The sequence below is a fragment of the Convolutriloba macropyga genome, chromosome 10 (assembly GCF_964194025.1).
Source record: "Convolutriloba macropyga chromosome 10, txConMacr16.3, whole genome shotgun sequence".
Lineage (NCBI taxonomy): Eukaryota > Metazoa > Xenacoelomorpha > Acoela > Convolutidae > Convolutriloba > Convolutriloba macropyga.
Genome location: NC_134477.1, coordinates 56,226,041 through 56,248,573, shown reverse-complemented (window position 1 = coordinate 56,248,573; position 22,533 = coordinate 56,226,041). Strand labels below are relative to the sequence as shown.

Here is a 22,533-nt window from a genome sequence, read left to right as displayed (position 1 = left end):
TATCATTCACCACCGACCTAAGCCCCAACAAAGAAGACAACCACCCGCCGCCTCAGCAAGAAGAACAAACAACATCAAATACAACACTGGATAAAGCAATCAGAGATGTGTTCAGCTCGACATTAATAGCAGCCATGACCAATAGAGACAGTGTACTAAGAGAGATTCGAGATTGCATAATCCAGAACGATGAACGCCGATGCAAAGCAGTGAGCAAACAGATATACGCCCACTGGAACCAATTGAGCGTAAACGATGGCTGCATACTACTGGACAACCGCCTAACGATTCCCAATGCACTTAAAGAGGCAGTCATTGACGTTTTGCATGCTACCCACCCGTGCTCATGGGGAATGAGAGAACTAGCGAATAGACTCTAGTGGCCTTTCATTAACAGAGATCTGATAAACAAGGCAAAAACATGCCGCCCCTGCACTGAATTTGGTAAAATCCTTAAAAGTATAATACCAAAAACTAAATGGTCACCAAAGAAACCATGCGTCGAACCAAACGAAAAAATCCAGATAGACTTTGGTGGACCAATAGTAGACGGTCAAGGAAGAGAAATATACTTTCTCGCATGCATCGACCGATTTTCCAAATTTCCATCACTCAAACTATACAATAACGCAAATGCAATAAACGTAGAACACTTTCTAAATAAATATATATCCATACATGGGGTACCTAGATCTATACGAATGGACCAAGCTAGATGCCAAAAAGGTTATATAATTAGAGACTTGTGCAGCAGAAACAACATTAGAATAATATTTGCACCCGCAAACGACCATAGATCGATAGGCCTCGTCGAAAGATTAATTCAAACGGTCAAACGAAGACTAGGGTGCATCAAGCTAGATCTCAAACAACAACCGTTTAATATAAAACAATCCTTAAGACAAATCGCACAAGAACTAAGTATATGTCGGAAAAAAGCAACCAATATATCACCATTCGAAGCGCACTTTGGACGCCCCGCCAATACTCCAATAACCAATCTAACGACAAAACCTGATAGTAGAAATTTAAAATGGCCAAATGTACAACATGATTATTTAGATGATAACATCATGGGAGCGGACGAGCTGATATCCGACGAACGATCGGAACAAGAGGACCTCGACCGCGACGAGAAGGTGCGTACTTCAAAGGAGAGGATGCTCACAGCAGCCAAGAACGACACCGGCGAGAACCCTCGAACAATCCGAATGACCCCCCAATCAACGTTGGAACCGATCGCCGAATCCCGTGAAGGCCTACAACTAGCAAGGAAAACAATTGCTTCAACACGCAGCAAGAAACAACTACAAGGCTTGTACGAAGCAATACCAGAAGGGGCAGCACTAGTCAAAACCTCCGGCTCAACACTAACGATTAAATACACGGGACAAGACGACACCGTTTTACACAAGTCCGAGGTAGCTAGATTCGGTACGCTCGCACAGCCCCAAATTCCCCTAATCCAATTCGCGGCACGAAAGACGGTCATTAATCACCACGAAAAGCAGCAGCGAACAACGAACATCCACAAAAAAGAGCAAATGACCGAACTGAAAGGCGAACGTACAATCCGCAAAAGGCTACAAGACTCACCTACCAACCCCAAACTGGCCAACCTCGCGAAATTTCATCGCACAAAAGTCCCTCCGAAAAGGAAATATGTAAATTCTCCTAAAAAAGGGGACGCGAAGAAACAACACAGAGACCAATACGCATCCTCCCAAGAAGAAGATGGTGACGAGGCAACGGCCTAAAGGACGCAGACTATGAACCACAAGAGTCGATAGACATACACGAAATCAACCAAGGCAAAAAGCCACGACGAAGCAATAGACTCAAAAAGAAGACAACAAAATACGGACAGACTGAAACTTTATCCACTGACGACGACACAGACGAGACTCAAACCAGCACTCCAATCAAAGGTCCCAAAGGCTTTGCAAACTTCCAACCGGGTTCAAGTGCGCAGGACGATTCCACGCAAGGGCCGGAAGAAGAACGTATAAGTACCTCACGAGCCATAGGCCAAACACAAGAGCCTACGGAAACTGAGCCGGTATCACCACGGGCCGAAGGACAAGTGCTGGAATTATCGCTCCAATCACAAGAGCCAAGAGAGAGAAATAAGCCCACATGAACTCTGAACCATGCCATTGCAATCACATAACAAACTTTTAAAAACTTTGTTATTTCTCCCGAGGGGAAATGTGGTACATGTGCACTACCATTACAAAACAATCTTATATTACGTATGATATGATGCAGTAAATTAATAATTCCTTCATGCAGTATGTATATCTTAACATTGTCAACCATATGCAATCGTCCGACGATTGTCTCTTATGTTCAAAGTTAACTGGTACTACGCACTAAATGTGCAGACTGACAAAAAGTCAATTGCAGTTCTGCCTTATCTTTCACTGAATAAAGTTGTGCGTTGAATATCCTCTTTTCGATTATAGCTTAGATCTTATTCTTATAAGTCAAGCATCACAATTATTATCATTATTATTATTTTTTTTTATATTATTATTATTACTATTTTCACTATTATTATTTTTATTATTATTATTATTATTATTTTTATTATTATTATTATTATTATTATTATTTTTATTATTATTATTATTATTATTAATATTATTATTATTATTATTACTATGAGGAACATCAGAGAAAGAATAAATATAAAGAGAAGAGAAAAGATTATAAAACATCATTAGTCCTTTTGTTTTCGCGAAGCAATAAAACTAAAAATTCTGCGCAAGCTTGGATACATTTTCTCAATAGCTCTTCAATAATATATTTTCTTTTGTTTTTTTGCAAACTTTATCGCTCCGTGAAACTCCGTTTCTTTCAGAAATATCTCAGGCTTTCGTAATTTTTCTATGCTGAAAAACATTTGCATTTTGTTAAACAAAAATTTAAGCCAGAAAAAACGCTAAACAGCACCCTCACTTTAGTTATTTGACTTCATATTGCGTCATATTTAATTAAAAAATACAACTTTCTCTCTTTTTGTTGATCAGAACGTCTTGTTAACGTTTTTAATTTGTTTTTAAGTTCAGGATCCCTCCCTGAATTTTATTTTTTCAGTAGCATAGCGATTTGGGAACAAGGATAGGTCCCGCCGAATCCATTAAAATTTTTATTGGCACGGCGTCTTGCGAATTTATTTGAGAAAGTTTCATTATGCTAAAATCTGTTTGCAAAAATTCTGTTTAGTGCCTCAATAAACCCTGCAGCCGCGCGCTTGAAGGCGAAAATTTGATTGACCAAAAAAATGTAGATATTAGGTAAAAATTTTCAAACTAGAGTTCAAGATATTTAGATTTTGATGCGAATATCAATTAAAACAAGGTGTCCCTAAAATTGACGTTCACGAAGAAAATGAGTTTTTGAAGGTTCTATTTCTTTTCACTCCTATTCATTTAGCACCCTTTCATTTACCCCGATTTATTCAACCCTCTATCATTTCACCCCTCTATCATTTCATCTGGCTAATTAGCAGTCAACATTAAAGGCATGTTTTGTCATAATTAATTGGATAAATTAATCCAACGTTCGGTTGTGATAGTTTCATATCAAGTCCCACGGGCCGCTGAGGCATGGCCATGGTCCGCAAAGCATGGCCAAATGATTACATTGCTAATTTAAAAATCCTTTTTTTATAGAAAGATTAAAATCGGGGTGAAATGACAGAGGGGTTAAAAGATAGAGGGGTTAAATGATACAGGGGTAAATAATTGGGGTTAAATGATAGGGGCTTAAATGAATAGGGATGAAAAGTGGGACGCCGTTTTTGAAGCCCAGTTAAAGTTTACTCAGCCCCTTTTTGTCCTTGGCCTCAACGATTAGGCGTTAAAAAACAGGAAAAAATTAACTACTGGAATCACATACAGTTAATTTTATGTTCTTCTATAATATTTGTTTAAAGCTAATGCGAAATTTAAATAAATGGGGAATTGACTTAATGTGAATACTCAGAATCTGAAAAAAAAACAATTTGAGGATGTTACATTTTGCGCTTTTAACTGTTTTAATTACTGTTTGCCTAATTTGCACAAAATTTGAGTAAAACAGACTGTTTCTACCTTCACAAAAAGTTCTTCAAATTCTTTCGAAAATTTAAAGAGATTGAAAAAGTAATCGATTGACAAAAAAGTTTAAGCTGGAAAATTTAGACTAATTGTTTTCATTCGGCGGTATTAAAAACTTGCTCAAGCGGTTGAGTTCAAAATAGGTTTCAGTTGGTTTGTTTAGAACAATCAAATGCAAAAAATATTCTGTTAATTTACAAACAGCGTAGTCCCAGATAACTAAGTAAATTATAGAGACTAATAATAGCGTTTAGACCTGCTTATTATGACCAGGAACAGCACGGGGACCTCTAAGTGTATCTAGAGGTATGATCACATTTCTGAATCAGCACTGATAATTTTAACTGCTCAATTCTGACTTGCCGTTACAACTTTTACTAAGAAAAAACTGATTGATTATAATTCTTTACAGGTTATTTGGTTGAAATTTATTTTGTGGACTGTTCAATTGACGCTGAAAATGGAACTGTGAACTCCTCCCAGCTTCGTCCTGATTGGTTAACTCTATTTTTTGTACTACCTCACAACAAAAGTACTGAAGAACTTTCGAAAGATTGTGCTCTATACAGGTTTGGCTTTCTTTCTATCTTAAAAATTGCAAAGATATAATAGATAAAATATATATGTTGCAACCAAATTTTGGCACTAATTTTGGAGGTTGTTGTCTAATTTTTTATTGGTTTGTATAGGTGATCACACCTTTAACGTTATTTTTACTAATGAAAACTTTATTGTACCAAACTGAAGTAATGAGGGAAGATTTTTACGCCAGCCTTGCCTTTTTTGGTCATTTTCGAACCCCGTCGAAAAAAATTGGACTGAGACGTGAGTATAATTCGAAAGTTTTTGCGGTCTAGAAATTTTCTGACATTAAAAAATGCTGGGAAATGAGGAAAAATAATGCACAATTTGTAATAAGAAAAAACAACCCATAAGTAATTAAAGAAAAATTAAAGCTACCGAAGCTGCTAATTAGACTTACTCGGTCATAAAAAAGCAGCGGATATGGAATTAAATTGATGGATTGTCGATGGAATCTTCAAAACAGACCAGTTCAGTCTGTTTCAATTGTTGTCATTAGAGTAACTGCGACTATGCTTCTGGCAATTACCCCGGTACGTTTTATTTGTTTTCTCGTACGCTCCAGCTTTAGCAAAATATATTTGCCACCCAGTGAGAGGGGACAAGCCTTTCAAGATTTCAACAGAAAGACCTTGATTTCACCCAATCAGGGGAGATTAAAAAAACCAAATTGATCAGCCAAGTTGAAACGGCGAATTGATCAAAAATGGACGTTATTGACGTGAAATAAAATTATTCCTTCGACATTGACTCTATAATTCAAAGTTTTGCTTTTTGTTACCTGAGAGTCTTGAGTACCACAACCAAGTTGATTAAAGTGTATAATTTGTAATGCGAAGCATGAAGTATGGAATAGAAACAAAAACCCACATTCAACAGAAAGTTCTAATCTCTTAACCCAAAGCAGTGGCAATGTTCCATTATTGTTATAACGTCCTCGACCGTGTAATTTAATTCAATATTTACCCCCCCCCCCCCCTGGAATAAGGTCTTTTCATAAATTCCAGGTCTCGGCTAGGGTAGATATAACTATTAAACAGTCATTAACTTAAGTTATGGGATTGGGGGTAGTCTGAAAAGACCTCAAAATTGTGCTGAAAATTAGACAGAGAGTGAGCTAAATCATCATAGACAACATCTCACAAAATTCAGCATTATTATTATTATTAATAACGAGTATAAAAATTGACGATACTCCCATGCAATCAACCGCTGAGTGGTATAAGAAAATGGACAAAACTAACATTGTGCTGTGAAAAATAGAAAATAAACAATGAGCACCAGACGATGAAATGATTAAGAACAAAGAACAACAATATGTATATGCTCAGATTGCAAATTCTGGTTGCAGACAGATATTTCTTGATATCCAGCGCATAGATAAAATATGGGCGGCAACATTGGAAAAACGCCATTTGTTAATTCTGGAGTAGCTTTATTGCAAGTGAAATTAAAATAAGAGAAGATTTTGCGGTTGTCCAGGTGGACTTCAGGTACAATAAATTTTTCTTTCAAATTTTCGAAAATTATCGTGAAATACTTAAAATCAGAGTTTGCAATACTAATTTTAAGTATTTTCTTTTTCTTCGTTTTTTATATAAATTTTCGTCTCCTAAATGGTAAAATAAACAGACGCTACAATACTACAAATCTTATGATACCGCAGTTTTTAATTGCTATGTGGCTTCAAATAATATCTATACATTTTAATAACTATGACACCACTAGCTTCAAAAGTATTAAAAGTTTTCGAGTTTGGGTCCTTTTCTCACTCTTGGATCCTTTCCCGGGCTGACAACCCGGTGGGTTGACAACCCCGATTATTTCAGTACTGAACCTTCCTATTTCAACATTAACATGCAAAACCAGTACTGAAACAGTTTATTTACATAAAAAAGTAGGTGATTGCGTCCACAAAAAAAAATCAGAAGAACAATTTTACTCTGATGCAAAACAATTTTACAAAAAAACCCACTGATGATCAGTGTATATTTTGACATGAACAGAATCTGTACAAGTGTGAAAAAGTCTATATACAATTTCCGGGGTGAGCACCCAGAGCATTTCAGCACTGAACCATTGTAATTACAATGGTTCAGTACTGGAATGCTCTGGGTGCTCGATCCGGGTCAGTTGGGTTCAGAACGTCATGCATTATAGCGTTCTAATAACACCAATTTTAAATGTACTTGTCAGAGAATTTTTTGATAATGTGCAATTTTAATGAAATTATCTTTCAAGCTGGTTGAAAAAACTAGATAAATAAAAATGGTTTTTACAGAAGTTGTGTTCTCATGGTTGTTTTTGTTTAAAACCAAACATGCCGGCGGTTTCCCACGTTTAAAAACAAAAAGTACCGATATTTTGCAAAGTTGAAAGCAGAACACTACAAAAACTTCCTCGTTTTAAAAATGACATTTTTTTGAGTGGGGTTACTGTTCCGATTGTTTTTTCTTTTCAGCAAGAGATATTGTTTCATGGGCCTACTCATCAACCGCAGACAAACTGACCGAAAAGAGAGTGCGCTCGATTTCTTCAACTTTGTCCGACTGGTAGCCAGAATTTACGAGCGCATCAATTGGTTCTCGTTCTCCACAAATTTTCCACAGGGTAATTACATTCAAAAATTCCCAGATTTGACTACTGAACTTTAACTACAAAATATGAATAAAAAAGATCTTTTTGTAGCTAGCCTCACACAAGACGTTTGATTACCCAGTATGATCACAAAAATATCTGCTAACCATGCTGATGCCCGAAATTAAAATTCGATATGACGAGATTAAACCGAGCACACAAGGGGGTCACATTGCGTTCAAAATTACGTGGTCTTGAAACGCGAACGATCGTTCGAAAGTCTGGACATTGGCAATTTTGAGCACACCTGATCTCAGCATAGCATCATGAAAACTGTCGCAAACCAATCGATTATCGTCAGCTCAATGAGATTATTTCCTGTGGAAAATAGCGTTTTTGTGATTTTCCCGATTTATTTTTCCTGATAATTTCTATTTTTGCTCCCCAATTCATTCTGCATTCTCTAGTTACCGAGCACGCGCCATTACAGAGTACATGGTAGTAATTGAAGTACAAGTATGACCTCTCCGCTTGTCGGTGCAAATATGTGAATAAAAAAATTAAGTTAAAAAATTTTGACCACTTCTGACGTCAACTTACAGCATTATTTAAGCCCCGTTATTTAAGATAACCAAACATTGTATTGAATAATTTCGATGATCTTGTTACCATATTCACTAATAGTTTGTTTTGTTAGAGATTTTGTTTTTAAATGAATTTTGTTCAACGCTATTGTCGTTTCAATTGTAATTTAGACGTCGCATCCTTTATTTTGCCAAAAAATGAGCCACCATTGGTGATAAATTTCAGAATAAAAAATTGATAAGAAATCATTCAAGTTTCTTGAAAGCAAGAAAATTTTTGTGGTTATTTTCAAAGACAAATCTGCAAGGTTAAAATTTCGAAAAAAATAAACATAAGGCAAAAATGTTTTAAAGGTTGTTACTTTAAAACTTTCATTCAAATTCGACTTTCAACTCGTTTTAATTTTTCTTTCAAAACAGAAACGTTTGTTTTACAAAAATAACAGAAACTTTAATCCTATTGTTGCAGACACATGATTTAAGCGCGTTTCTTGCAATAGGAAAAAAATCAGAGCTCTGAAACTTTGAAAATTTTAAAAAAGTCAATTGATTCAGTTGCACGTATTTGAACAAGCTAATTACGCACAAAAACTTTGGCCAGCACAAAAATGTGTACACAAGGTTTTTTCCGGGAGATTCTGAACGAGCCGGATTCTGCTCTGAAACCTCAATTTGTTTATTTAAAAACGCATGACCTGTTTTTATATAAAGTCATAACTTTTCGACAGGACTAAAATATTTACTTAAAAAATTATATACTCTTTCAAAATTGTTTGTTGCCAGCGCAATAGAAAATGTCGCAAACCAATCGGTTATTGTCAGTTCAATCAGATTTTTTCAGCGAAACATAGCGATTTTTGTAATTTTCCCCATTTATTTTTCCTGATATTTTCTGTTTTTGCTCCCCAATTCATTCTGCATTCTCTAGTTACCGAGCAGGCGCCATCACAGAGTACATGGTTGTATTTGATGTACATGAGTGACATCTCTGCTTGTCGGTTCTGATGTTGGAATAAGAAAATTAAGGTAATATTATTTGACCAGTTTTGTCGCCAACTTGCCCCATAATTTAAGCCATATTATTTAAAATGCATAACCATACAATGTATTAAATAATTTTGACGACCTTGTTACCATTTTCACTTTTAGTTAATGAGAATTTTGAAGGAAATTTGTTTTGGTATCTAAGATTTTATATTGAAATGATCTTTGTTCAACCTTCTTGTCGTTTCATTTGTATCTCAGATGTTACATCCTTAATTTAGCCAAAAAATGATCCGCCAAAAGCAATCAGTTAGAGACTAAAAAAATTTACAAGAATTCTTTCAAGTTTCTTGAAAGCAAGAAAAAAATTTTTATTGTTATTTTCAAAGACAGTTTTTGTTATTCACTGACCAAGAATTTTGCAGAAGCTATTAATTAAAAACTATTAATTGATTTCTGACTTGGAATGTTATAACAAACAAAACTAAATTAAGCAAATCTTTATTCTTTTTTTAATGTTGAGGGTGCAAAAAACCACGGTTAGCAAAAAAAAATTAAAAATAGTCTTTCAATTCGTTTTTAAAAATTTCCATTATAATAACCAGTGTTTTACAAAAAAACAAAAAAATGAACCCTATTGTTGCAAAATAATTACTTATGCTTTTTCTCAATTTGCAGCGAGTTTTTTGAAATAGGAAAAATTCTGAACTCAGAAACCTTGAAAACCAAAAGCAAGCGAATATGTTCACTTACATTAGATTGAACAGGCGAACTACGCACAAAAATTCCGGACAGAACAAAAGTTTATACAATAGGTTTCTTTCTTGGACTGTCTTGACGTGACGATTCTGCTCTGAAACTTTAATCTGTTTAGCCAAAAACGCATAACCTGGTTTTTTTTAAGGTCATGATTCTTGCATAACTTTTTAAAAGGACTAAAATGTATAAACATATATTACTTAAGTTTCATACACAAACAATGCTTTTAAAAATTTCAAAAATGATCTTATTACCATATTCACTACCGGCTATTGGAAATTTCGGAGAAAATCTGTCCCAATATCTGGGATTTTTTTCTTAAAGGACATTTGTTCAACCCTTTTTCTCAGCTAAATTGTGATTTAAACTAAAATTCGTATGTCGTACCATTAATTTTGCTAAGAATGAGCCGCCATAACTAATAAGTTGCAGACTAAAAAGATGACAAGAAGTCGTTCAAGTTTTTTCAAAACCAGAAACATTTTATTGGTTTTGTTTCTAAGAGAGAAATGTAGGTTTATAATTTCTGGAACAAATCATTATCAAAGAATTTTAATTTAATTAAGTTTAATTTAAGTTTTTAATTTCAATTCCTTGATTTTTGACTCGCGAATGGGGTCGCAAAAAAGTAAATTAAGCAACTCTCTATTCGTTTTTTATAAAAATTTGTAGGTTAAATATACCACGGTTGGCAAAAATACTAAAAACGGACTTCCAAATCTTTCTTAGACATTTTCCATTATAATAACAATTGTTTTACAAAAATAAAAAAATTAATCTTATTTTCGCAAAAAATGGCTCATGCACTTTCTCAAAATGCAGCGCGTTTATTACAATAGAAAAACTTTGAACACTGACAAACCTTGAAAACTTAAAGTATTTGTATCTATTCAGTTACACTAAACTGAACAAGCGAATTACGCAAGAAAACTTCGGACAACAAGCTTGCACACGAGGCTTTTTCAGGGGCTGTCTGAACGTGTCAACTTCTGCTATGAAAGCAAAAACGATTTACCTGGTTTTCAAAATGTCAAGAGTTTTGCAAATTTTTCAACAGGAGTAAAATGTTTACTTGTAAATTATAAACATGTTAAAAAGCTGTTCGTTGCTAGCATCATGGATAGTGTTGCAAACCAATCGATTATGTTCCGTTTAATTAGACTATATAACCGAGTGATTGTGTTTCTGTATTTTTCCCTGTTTGTTTTTCCTGATATTTTCTGTTTATGCTCACCAATTCTTTCTGCTTTCTTTAGTAACAGAGCACAAGCCCTTGCGGAGTACATACTAGTAATTGATGAACAAGAATGACATGTCGGCTTGTGTGTGCAAATATCTGAAAAAAATTTTTAGGTATTAAGTTTTGACCACTTCTGTCGTTGACTTGCCCCAATGTTTAAGCCCCATTATTTGACATACATAAACAAACAATGTTTTGAATAATTTCTTTGATCTTTTTACAATATACGCTAATGGCTATATGACCTGGTTTATTGAATCTTGCATAACTTTTCAAGAGGACTAAAACATATACATATCAATTATTTAAGTTTCATACACAAACAATGTATTTAAAAAATTCAACAATGATCTTATTACCATATTCACAAATGGCTATTGGAAATTTTGGAGAAAATCTGTCCCAATATCTGGGATTTTTTTCTTAAAGGACATTTGTTCAACCCTTTTTCTCAGCTAAAATGTGAATTAAACTATAATTCATATGTCGTACCCTTAAATTTGCTAAGAATGAGCCGCCGTAAATAATAGGCTGCAGACTAAAAAGATGTCAAGAAATCGTACAGGTTTCTTGGAAGCCAGAACAATTTTATTGGTTGTGTTCTAAGAGAGATTTGCAGGGTTATGACCAAATCATTATCCAAGAATGCTGCAAAAGTTTTTAATTTCAATTCTTTGATTTTTGATTCGCGAATGGTGTCCGGAATAAAGTAAATTAAGAAACTCTCTATTCGTTTTTTAATAAAATTTGTAGATGAAATAAACCACGGTCGGCAAAAATACTAAAATCAGACTTACAACTCTTTCTTAGATATTTTTCCATTATAATAACAATTGTTTTACTAAAATAAAAAAAATAAACAAAAATCTATCTTTTTGCCGCAGAAAAATAACTCATGCATTTTCTCAAAAAGCCGCGCGTTTATTACAATAGGAAAAATTTGCAAAATGAAAAGCCTTGAAAAATTAAAGTAATTGTGTCTATTCAGTTACACTAATTTGAACAAGGGAATTACGCAAGAAAACTTCGAACAACACAAAAGCTTATACAAGAGGCTTTTTCGGGGGCTGTTTGAACTTGTCAACTTCTGCTATGAAAGCAAAAACGCTTTAGTTGGTTTTTACAATGTCAGAGTTTAGCAAAATTTTTCAACAGGAGTAAAATTTTTACTTGTAAATTATAAACATGTTAAAAAGCTGTGCGTTGCTAGAATCATGAATAGTGTCGCAAACCAATCGATTATATTCCTTTTTATTAGACTATATATCTGAGTGAAGGTGTTTCTGTGTTTTTCCCCATTTATTTGTCCTGATATTTTCTTTTTATGCTCACCAATTCTTTCTGATTTCTTTAGTAACAGAGCACATGCCCTTGCGGAGTACATACTAGTAATTGATGAACAGGAATGACATGTCCGCTTGTGTGTGAAATTATCCAAAAAAATATTTAGGTGTTAAGTTTTGACCGCTTCTGTCGTCGATTTTCCCCAATATTTAAGCCCCATTATTGGATATACATTAACAAACAATGTATTGAATAATTTCTTTGATCTTTTTACAACATACACTAATGGCTTAATGACCTGGTTTTTTGACTCTTGCATTACTTTTCAAGAGGACTAAAACATTTACACATCAATTACTTAAGTTTCATACACAAACAATGCATTTAAAAAATTCAACAATGATCTAATTACCATATTCACTAATGAGAATTTTGAAGGAAATTTTTTCTAATATCTCAGATTTTGTCTTTAAGGACCTTTGTTCAAAACTATTGTCATTTCAATTGCAATTCAGATGTCACATCTTTAAAATTACCCAAGAATGAGCCACCATAAGTGATAAGTTGCAGACTAAAAAGTTTACAATGAATCGTTCATGTTTCTGGAAAATGAGAACATTTTTTTGGTTGTGTTCAAAGGCAGAATTACAAAGATATAAATTCCAAAAACAAATATTATAAGGTCACGAATCTTGCATAGCTCTTCAACGGGACTAATTATGTTTAGTTAGGAAATTATATACATTTTCAAAGTTGTTTGTTGCTAGTGTCATCGAAAGTTTTGCAAACCAATCGATTGTTGTCAGATCAATGAGAATTTTTTCTGCGGAAAATAGCGTTTTTGTGATTTTCCCTAATTATTTTTCCTGATATTTTCTGTTTTTGCTCCCCAATTCACACTGCATTCTCTAGTTACCAAACATGCGCGATTACAGAGTACATATTAGTAATTGAAGTACAAGAGTGACATCTCCGCTTGTCGGTGGAAACATGTGAATTTAAAAAAAAATGAGGTAAAAATGTTTGACCACTTCTGACGTCAACTTACAACATGTTTTAAGCCCCAACATTAAAGAAAACCGAACAATGTTTTGAATAAATTTGGTGATCTTGTTACCATGGTTCACCAATAGTTTGTTTTGTTGACATTTTGTTTTTAAATGATTTTTGTTCAACCCTATTGTCATTTAAATTCTAATTAAGACGTCGCAATCTTAATTTTGCCAAAGAATGAGCCACCATAAGTGATAAGTTGCAGACTAAAAGTTGATAAGAAATCAATAAAGTTTCTTGAAAGCAAGAACACTATTTGTGGTTATTTTCAAAGACAGATCTGCAAGTTCATAATTTCAAAAAAAAACAGAAAGCAAGAATGTTGCAAAAGTTGTTTATTTAAAGCTTTGATTTTTGACTTGGAATGGGGTCGCAAGAGAAAGTAAATAAAGCAACTCTCTATACTTCTTTTTTAAAAAAAGAAATTGTTATAGGTGTAATAAACCATGGTCGGCAGACATACTAAAATTCGACTTACAACTCGTTTTTAATTTTTTTTTCCATAACTGTAACCTTTGTTTTCCAAAAATAACAAAAAATGAATTTTATTGTTGCAGAGACATAACTTATGCACTTTCTCAAATTATAGCGCATTTATTGCAATAGGAAAACTTCTGAACTTTGAAACCTTGAACGCTAAAAATTAATTGATTCTACTCAGTTTCGCTCTCAGTGTCTTTTGTATACTTTTTACTTTTACGGCCTGGTCATACTTTGATCCCTCAATTATTTGATTCTAACCTTCAAGTCAAAATAGAATCAGATTTTTTAAATTGAGCTTCAATTCATCCTTAATGATTGACCCTTACAAGAGTGGCTGCAGCTAACGATTGTAGATATTCAGGTTATAAGGAACGGACTCTGTTGCTCTTTTGAATTTCAAATTATTTACGATAGCAAAAAAGTTGTTAGTTACAGTTTTTTGCCCCCTAACATTGAGGGGGGAGGGGGGAGGGGCAGGGTTAGCTAGAGCCAAGGAATCCTATATGGAATCTTCCTAATAGTTACAAAATCATTAAAAAAAAAAACCTTTTTTTGGCCGATACGGGGAAACGTTTTCAGGTAGCTCCGAGAATGATGTGCATCAGTAGAACGTTCTCATAATGAAATTGCAAGTCACTTCTATATACATGAAAAGCGGTTCAGAACAAACCTCGGAGTGGAGAACCTATTTGATAGGAGAAAAATAAAACTATAATTAGAACTCGATGAAACTAACGTTTTGAATATTGATGAAATTTTATCAGACAAAAGAAATTATATCAGGCATTTAAGGCTGAGATTTTTATTATGGCCAAACGGTCGACAAATTAAAGTGAACCGCTTCTCTGCTCAATTTAGGCGAAGAAAAGATTTTAAAGAATTTTAAGGAGCAATATTTTGCAACCTCTAAAAACAAGCCTAATTTTATGGCCAATATAATAACCGATCCAATTGTTTCGTTAACTGGAACCCTCTACGAAATCTGGATGATTGAATCAAACAAAAATTGTCAAAATTAGGACAAATTATTGAACAGCATTTTTTTATCACAGCATTATCTGTAATTTCATGGCACCAGAGTCTTCTGTCCCAAATATAAAACATTTTGCTGGAAATTGCGGGAAAAATATTTCGAAGATGGAAATAAAGTAATTATTTTGAAAATACAGGCAGGTTTTTGTAATCTAATTTTCATTAAAAGCTTGACCTTTGAATTTTTTGGATCCGTTTGATCTTTTCAGAGCGCGGAAGCTGCTGCTACAACCAATATGCCGTTTATCGGTACTATGGATCCCGGAATGGATTGTCACCACGCAGTTATTTAGATTCAGCGAAAGATTACAGCGCCACGGGGAAGCAACTTAATTACATTAAGGTGACTTTTGCGATAATAGATTCTTCAGTAGTAGAAGAAGCTGACTAGAACCTCAACGGGGGGGGGACACTATGTATTAAGATAGGGAATGCAGAAATTGTCCCCCCTAGGGGGACACTTAGGGGGACATTTAATGCAATTCGCACTAAATGTCCCCCTAAGCGTCCCCCTAGGGGGACAATTTCTGCATTCCCTATCTTAATACATAGTGTCCACCCCCGTTGAGGTTCTGCTCAGCTCCGAAATTTTTTTTTCGAAAAAATTCTTCTATTTTACCTTTCGGCTGATTGTAACTTGGTTCAATTTGTTTACAAGCATGACCCAGTTTTTGTTACGACTAATTGTTTGCTGTGGCGTCTGTTTGTTTGTTTAGAACAGTGATATAAATTAAGCACTGCTATTGCTAGCATTGCGATTACATAATTTGTGTATGATAAAAGTATTCAGAACTAGTTTTTCATATTTGAGAATTTACCGCTAATTTGTGAAACATGTTTTGTGAATAAAAAAAAGTCGGAAATTTTTTTCAAAAGTTGAAATTTTTACCCTATAGGGGATCAGAACTTGCAAAAATTTTTGAAAAATGGGGTCGAAAAATATTTTTGCGTTCTTTCGGCTTTAATCAACGTAAAAATGTTTGAAACATGTTTTGTGACTGAAAAAAGTTGTTGGAAAAAATTTCAAATTTAGGGGATCAGAACTTGAAAAAAATTTTGAAAAATGGGGTTGAAAAATATTTTTTTTGCGTTTTTTCGGTTTGAATCAATGTATAATTGTGTGAAACATGTTCTTTGAGTAAGAAAAGTTGTCGGAAAAAAATTTTTTACCCTAAAAAATTTTTACCCTATACATACATGCATACATACATACATACATACAAACATACATACATACATACATACATGCATACATACATACATACATAAATACATACATATATACATAAATACACACACACACACAAACACACACACACAAACACACACACATTCACATATGTACTTCAACCTTGGGCGGAAAAAGCAAACAATTTCTTGTATAAGTATGTACTCACTTGTGGTCATGCAAATTTATGTTCACAAATGAGTACATATCATAGACTAAAACAAAGATAATTCGACTCACCTGTTTGTGGATGTTTAAACTAATAAATGATATACTCGAGGATGGAGTAAGCAGAGAAAGAAAAGATCGTGTTCAAACATGTTCAGTTTGAGAAACACTTAAGAGTTTGAGAAACAAAACCGACCAATCAGAACAGATGATTTAGTTCAAGTTGACAGCCAATCATAATTGAATAAATAAAACTTTCTAGCTGCAAGACCATGCGTTCAGTATACACTTAGTAATGAATACAATTGGAATAGAAGACATAAAGTTGATTCACGAAAAACTGTATCACTGAGAGGTAATCAAAATTTTAGTCACATATCACGTCGTCAGTTATATTTTGTTGCAGCCTGCGCATTATTAGATCCAGAAACTGACGGAGAAATAGCACTTAAATTCAGACCCTATGGTGGTTTAATAGGAGCTGATAATTCACGACTAAATCTTTTACTGAAATATAGCAAAGTTTTACGACTTCATGCGGCTTTACACGATGCAGCTGGATTCGTAAAAGATTGTAGGAACAATGGTCCTGGATATGTATACGCTTTCCGTTATTCACCAATAAATAATTGTCTTTTTGGACATTTGACAGGAATACTGTTTGTGCTATCAGTGAAAATTTTCCATTCTCAATTATTCCGTGAGCTGGAATGCTGAAAAAATTTTGGAAGCAAGTCCGCAAATACTGTTGTTCTCGATCTCGAAGGTTTCAAACTGAAGTCAATTGGATGCATTATCAAAGAACTCTGCTTGTGTTGCAGTTACTACGATACAATATTTTCCAAACCTCCAGTTAGCTTTGCAGAATTACTGGCACACGATCAACAAACTGTTATTTGGTTGACACACAACCTGCACGGCCTCGATTGGGACGATGGCGATACACCTTACAGTGACCTGAAAGCAGTTTGCTTAAGTTTCAGTTTCCGATTTACCCGGAAAATTTTTTTTTGCAAAAGGCACCGAAAAGTGTGAGGTCCTCAGCAAGTTGTTACAGAAAAAAGTTTACAATCCAGAAGATTTAAATTGTCCCCGCATTTCAGAAATACTTCTAGAGGAAACATTTGCTTCTTGCAGTCTACATTCCAATAATTTTACAGCAAACTGTCAAGTGTTCAATCATTGTGCAGAACGTAAAGCCAGAATATTTTCACAGTGGACACAAAGTGATGCACAGAGAAGAGGCAACACTGACCACCTATCTGTCAGACAATTTGAAGATATTTACTTGCTTGACTCCTCTTGACGATCAGCCGATAGTATTATTCAACAGAGTTCAAGATCCCTGTGTACCAATACAGAACAATTATTCAGTTGATCAACAGAAGCGAGAAAATTTTTTCAACAGCAGACCCGGCGTTGCACAACAACCCCGCTACAACCCGCTGTATAGCACAGCAGCAAAACGTTACTTCGCAACAATTACGCTATCTCCAGATGAACTAGACAGCTTCAGAGCTTTCCTCCCTGTGATTGATAACTTCTCTCATTTCCAATTGTATGTGAAAAATAAACAGAGAGCTCGCGAACTGCAGAATCAATTCAATTATGGCTACAAACAAAACAACCGAGAAGCCACCGCTGGCACCAACAGAGCAGCGAATCCCTCGTTGGAAACAATGGGCGGACAGAAAAGCTCCTCCCTTTAGGTTGAAAAAATTACTACCGGAACGTGAGCTAACTCTGAAAGAGATGCCAAATGAGTTGCGAGTTTATGTCTTGGAGCATCCCGAAGTTGAGAAAGTCTTCAGTCAACCATCGTATAAAGAAAATGACTCATCAACTGTTTGTTATAAACTAGAAATAAAAAGTCACATGAAAGGTTTCAATTTGTTTGATTTCTGGTATATGAAACAGTTGCCCATTGAAAACAATGAATAAATTACATATCTGATATTTTGTATCGTTCTTGTTGCAATTAACTTTTGAGGCAAAAAATTATTTCAAATGCATCAAAGAGACGAGGCTGATGCGGGTGTCAGCAATTTAGTGTTTGATGTAAACAACAAAGAGAGACCTCCATGGCGTTGCTGTTCCAACTCATCGGTGCCACGGTCTGAAGTAATATTTTTTGTTCAAGTCAGTATCATAGTTCTAATGATCATCCTTTGCTTCACTATATTCTTTCTTTTGTCAGAAAGTTGTGAAGAAAAATCAATTTGGATTGCATTGATGTCAAGCTTAGTTGGTTATATTTTACCAAATCCAAAACTATGAACAAAGTGATTCTGACACATGACAGGATATTCATGTCAATTGTTGGACCCAGCGGTTCCGGTAAAACTGAGCTGATGTTTCACATGCTGCAGGGGAACAGTTTTTATCCGCGCTTTGAGAAAATTTATTACTTTTACAAGGAGTTCCAACCACTGTTCAGGGAAATGCGAGGTAGTATAGCACGCATTGAATTCATCAAATATTCAGGATTGGAGATAACGGAAAATCTTTCGAACTGTCTTCTTATATTTGACGACTCATGCGAGGAAATTTTTAATGACAAAGAGTTTGTAAAAATAGCTACGTCTGGACGCCATCGTAAACTTCATGTTATATATGTGAAGCATAATTTGTTTAATCAAAGCAAATGGTCGAGAACAATTGACCTAAACACCACTCATATAATTTTATTCAAATCACTGCGTGACATTCAACAGATCGAATACCTTGGAAAACAGTTGAACTGTCTCCAATTACTCAAGGACGCATACAAATTAGCAACAGCGGAGCCATACGGACGTTTAATCATTGATCTGGATCCAAAAACAAGTCAGGGTTTACGATTTGCATCACAAATTATTGGACCTGATCCTTCAATTTTTTACATTCCTGCACAAGAAGCAGTCATTACACCAATTACGAATGAAAAGGAGACACTTGCTTATGCCCAAGCAATGGGCAAATAGTACAAACAAAAACTCCAACAATGATTTCAGATTATTTAGTGACGGTGACTTCATTTGGTTTCTGAGTGATTGTGTGATGAACGTACTCTCTGGAGTTGTTCCAGTCAATAAAAAAGAACTGAAAAAACTTGAAAAAACTCTGCGTCAACTTTCGAACAGGAAAATAGGGAAAACAGAACGATTAAAACTTATTCAATCTCCCTCGGGCACCAATCTCATTCAACTCATAGCATTACCCTGCATAGAGTATCTGGAACAAAATGCATACTAGTTTGTGTTAATACCTAAGCAGATGTATACAAGAGAACAACCTCATATATCTCAATTACTCAGCAACAAAGATGTTCACAACCCAGCCAAGCAGTTATCGCTTCTGCAAAAAAACAAGTCACCATCAGCTCCCCCTGCCTCGCAACAGGATACAGAGCAGCAAACTAACGCTTCAGTGGATGATAGAGGTGCAATAAACGAGTCTATGGAAAAATCATTTACGATTGACAACACATCAACTATCACACAAGGAGTGTTGAATGATATTAGAATCTTGAAGGGGATAAAATTTGAAAGAGCGAGAAAAATACTGGAGATAATAGAAGAAACGGATTCTGTGTCCTTGGACTCATCAAAGATATTGCTTATCAAAGGTTCAAATACGGAAGTTCTTGCTGCTACATTTCTTTACAATCTACAGCAAACCACTTGTAAACTATCTTTTGAACAATTCAGTGTTTTAGCGCTTCTCGATATTGGTCCGCATTTGACTTGTAACACATACGCCAAAAAGTTTCTAAATTTATCATCTGAAGAGAAGCTGCAATTTTTGGAATATGAGTCAGACAAGGAAGTTGCTTCAAAATCCCGCAGAAAAAAAGCAAAAGCTTCTGACAACGATGAGGGAAGCTTTGAAGAAGCAGAAGAAGAAATCAAACCAACCAGCCTCGGGGAAAATTACTTCCTTTCAAGCTAAACAGTTAGACAAATTGTACACGACAGTCAGTGCTGCATTTGGTAGTATTGCTAATTTAAAGAAGGCTAGTGGCTATACCAGAGGTAAAATTGTTCGCTATCTTCAGTCGAAAGCCCCCTACACGAAATACAGACAATTCAGGAAAAGTTTCCCCCGACTGAAAGCTGTTGCAATCAGAATAAACCAAATCTGGTCGGTTGATGATGCGTGTATGGATAAAGTTGCCCAACACAACAATGGCGTATAATATTTATTAGTGGCTGTGGATGTTTTATCGCGTTACTTACGAGTTCAACCAATGAAGGCCTTATATGCAAAAGATGCTGTTGAAGCCTTCAAAAAAATGATCAAGAAGAAACAGCCGGAGAAAGTATGGACAGACAAGGGATCAGAATTTAAAGGAGACTTCAAAAAGTTTTGTGAGAAGAAAGGAATTCATTTATATACAACAGAAAACGAAACCAAGTCGGCATTTGCAGAGAGGAACATTCGATCGCTTAAAAACATTATTTACAAACATTTGGAGGAAAAATGGACTTGGACGTATATTAAAGATTTGCCCCAGTTTGTAAATACAATAAACAGTCGTGTTAACCGGGTTACCCAATTAGCACCTAATAAAGTGTTCAAAAAACATGAACCATTTTTAATATCACTAGCAATGGACACAAAAAAGTACAAACCAAAATACAAAGAAGGAGACCTTGTTCGGATTGCAAAGCCTGACGAAAAATTCAGAAAAGGTTATAAACAAAATTACACAAACGAATTTTATTTACGATATTCAAAATTGCTACTGTGAGTCCACCAACGTACAATCTTATAGATGCAGACAACGTTATAATTCACGGTAAATTTTATGAACCGGAATTAGTCCAAGTAAACGTGTTAGACGAATAAAATGAATGCCGCTAAAGAATTCACAATCGACTTAATATCCAACGCATCAATGGAAATTTTCAGTGAAAACACAATGGCAAATTTTCGTAACCAGTTAGCTCAACCACTTATGTTGGAAGGAGAATGGCAAGTAGCTTTATCTTCAAAATCCTTCCCATCAAACATTAACAAAGTCAATTCAAACCTGTTGGTCGTTTATGTAAACACGGGAGCCGAACTCGATGCCCCAAATAATCGCAGTGGACACCTTAGAAAAATTCGCAAAGGCATTTACACTATTTTGGATTAACTCATGGATGAACTTAGGCGAATTGCTCATTTGAAACAGTTTGATTTTACTTTTGACAAAATTACTCATAAACTGGTTTTGCAATTCGGAGCAAATGAGGGTTTATCATTTGAAAACGAAGAAGTTCCAAGTATTCTCGGCTTCAAGGGTATAAAAGACAACTCGCATGATGGATACATTCATATTGGATACAAAGCAGACACAACTCTCAACAGACACCAGAGTGATTTCCCAGTCGATATAACCTGTGGCTCACAATTAACATTTGTCTACATAGACATCATAGATTATCAGAATATAGGTGACGTGAGAGCTCCTGTAATTAAAATCATTGAGTCTGAAAGACGTTTGAGAAACGGCAGCATAAATATCGTTACACCCATCCATCACAAGTCATTTACAATTCTGGATTACAAGCCCATACTTTCTAACAATATTCAAAACATTAAAGTGGAGTTGAGGAACGAAGCCGGAAAACTCATTCCATTTACTGGAACAAGAAAAGTGATAGTAAGCTTAAAGTTTCAAAAAATCAAGTGAAATGGAAGCTTACTACAGCAACCAAGCATCACAGTCAATGCCACATTTCTCCGGTCATTATCGTCAAAGAGGTAGTGGCTTTGGAGCCCTCGCTGCAGGTATTGGAAGAGTTGCTCTACCATTGGCAAGAAAGTTTATATGGCCCGCTGCCAAAAGAATTGGTCGAGAGCTTTTAGTGCAGGGTACACCTGAGTTGGTAGAAGTAGCAACGAAACGAAAGTCGGCAAAGCAGGCGTTGAAAAGCACGGTTGTAAAAACAGCCCGCAAACAAATTGGTGGCTCTCTCCATTCGCGCAAAACACGAGGCCGGCAAGCTATTAGACGTCGAAGACAACACTTTGCTAAACCTCGACAGCACAAAAAACGTTCCACTAAAAAAATCATTTCTCGAAAACCAAAGCCAAGAAGGAGTCGACTGGATTTTTTCTCTCGAGTCAGAAATGCGAACTAATATTGTAATACCTTCCGAAGCCACTCACAGCTCATTAGACTTATTTGAAAAACCGCCTTTGCTTGTTACCTTTGATCAATCATTTGAACAAAAAACTGGGCCGCTTTATTCTCCCTCCGGATCGTCACTTGAAGTGGTAGGTGATCGCAATAATTTCATAGACTTGCAAAAAATTTATTTGGAAATCAAATGCCCAATACAAAATGTCGATGGAACTGATTTACGATATGACGCAGGTGATCCCGCTAATACTGATGCCGCATTTTTTCTGAATAAAGTCCTTCATTCCCTATTTGCTGACTGCACTGTTTCTGCAAATGGAATAAAAATCTCTTCTGCCAATGGA

General features: G+C 35.2%; 1 protein-coding gene across 1 annotated transcript in view; it reads left to right on the top strand.

The window, feature by feature from the left end:
* Positions 1-4,520: 4,520 nt before the first annotated feature.
* The window catches only part of LOC142348731 (uncharacterized), a 33,763-nt gene continuing 15,750 nt past the window's right edge, over positions 4,521-22,533 (top strand). Inside the window, exons 1-3 of the mRNA XM_075400200.1 lie at positions 4,521-4,672; positions 7,147-7,295; positions 14,891-15,024. Coding sequence (XP_075256315.1) covers positions 7,163-7,295; positions 14,891-15,024 — 267 coding nt within the window. The 5' untranslated portion in view covers positions 4,521-4,672; positions 7,147-7,162. The remainder of the gene's footprint in view (positions 4,673-7,146; positions 7,296-14,890; positions 15,025-22,533) is intronic.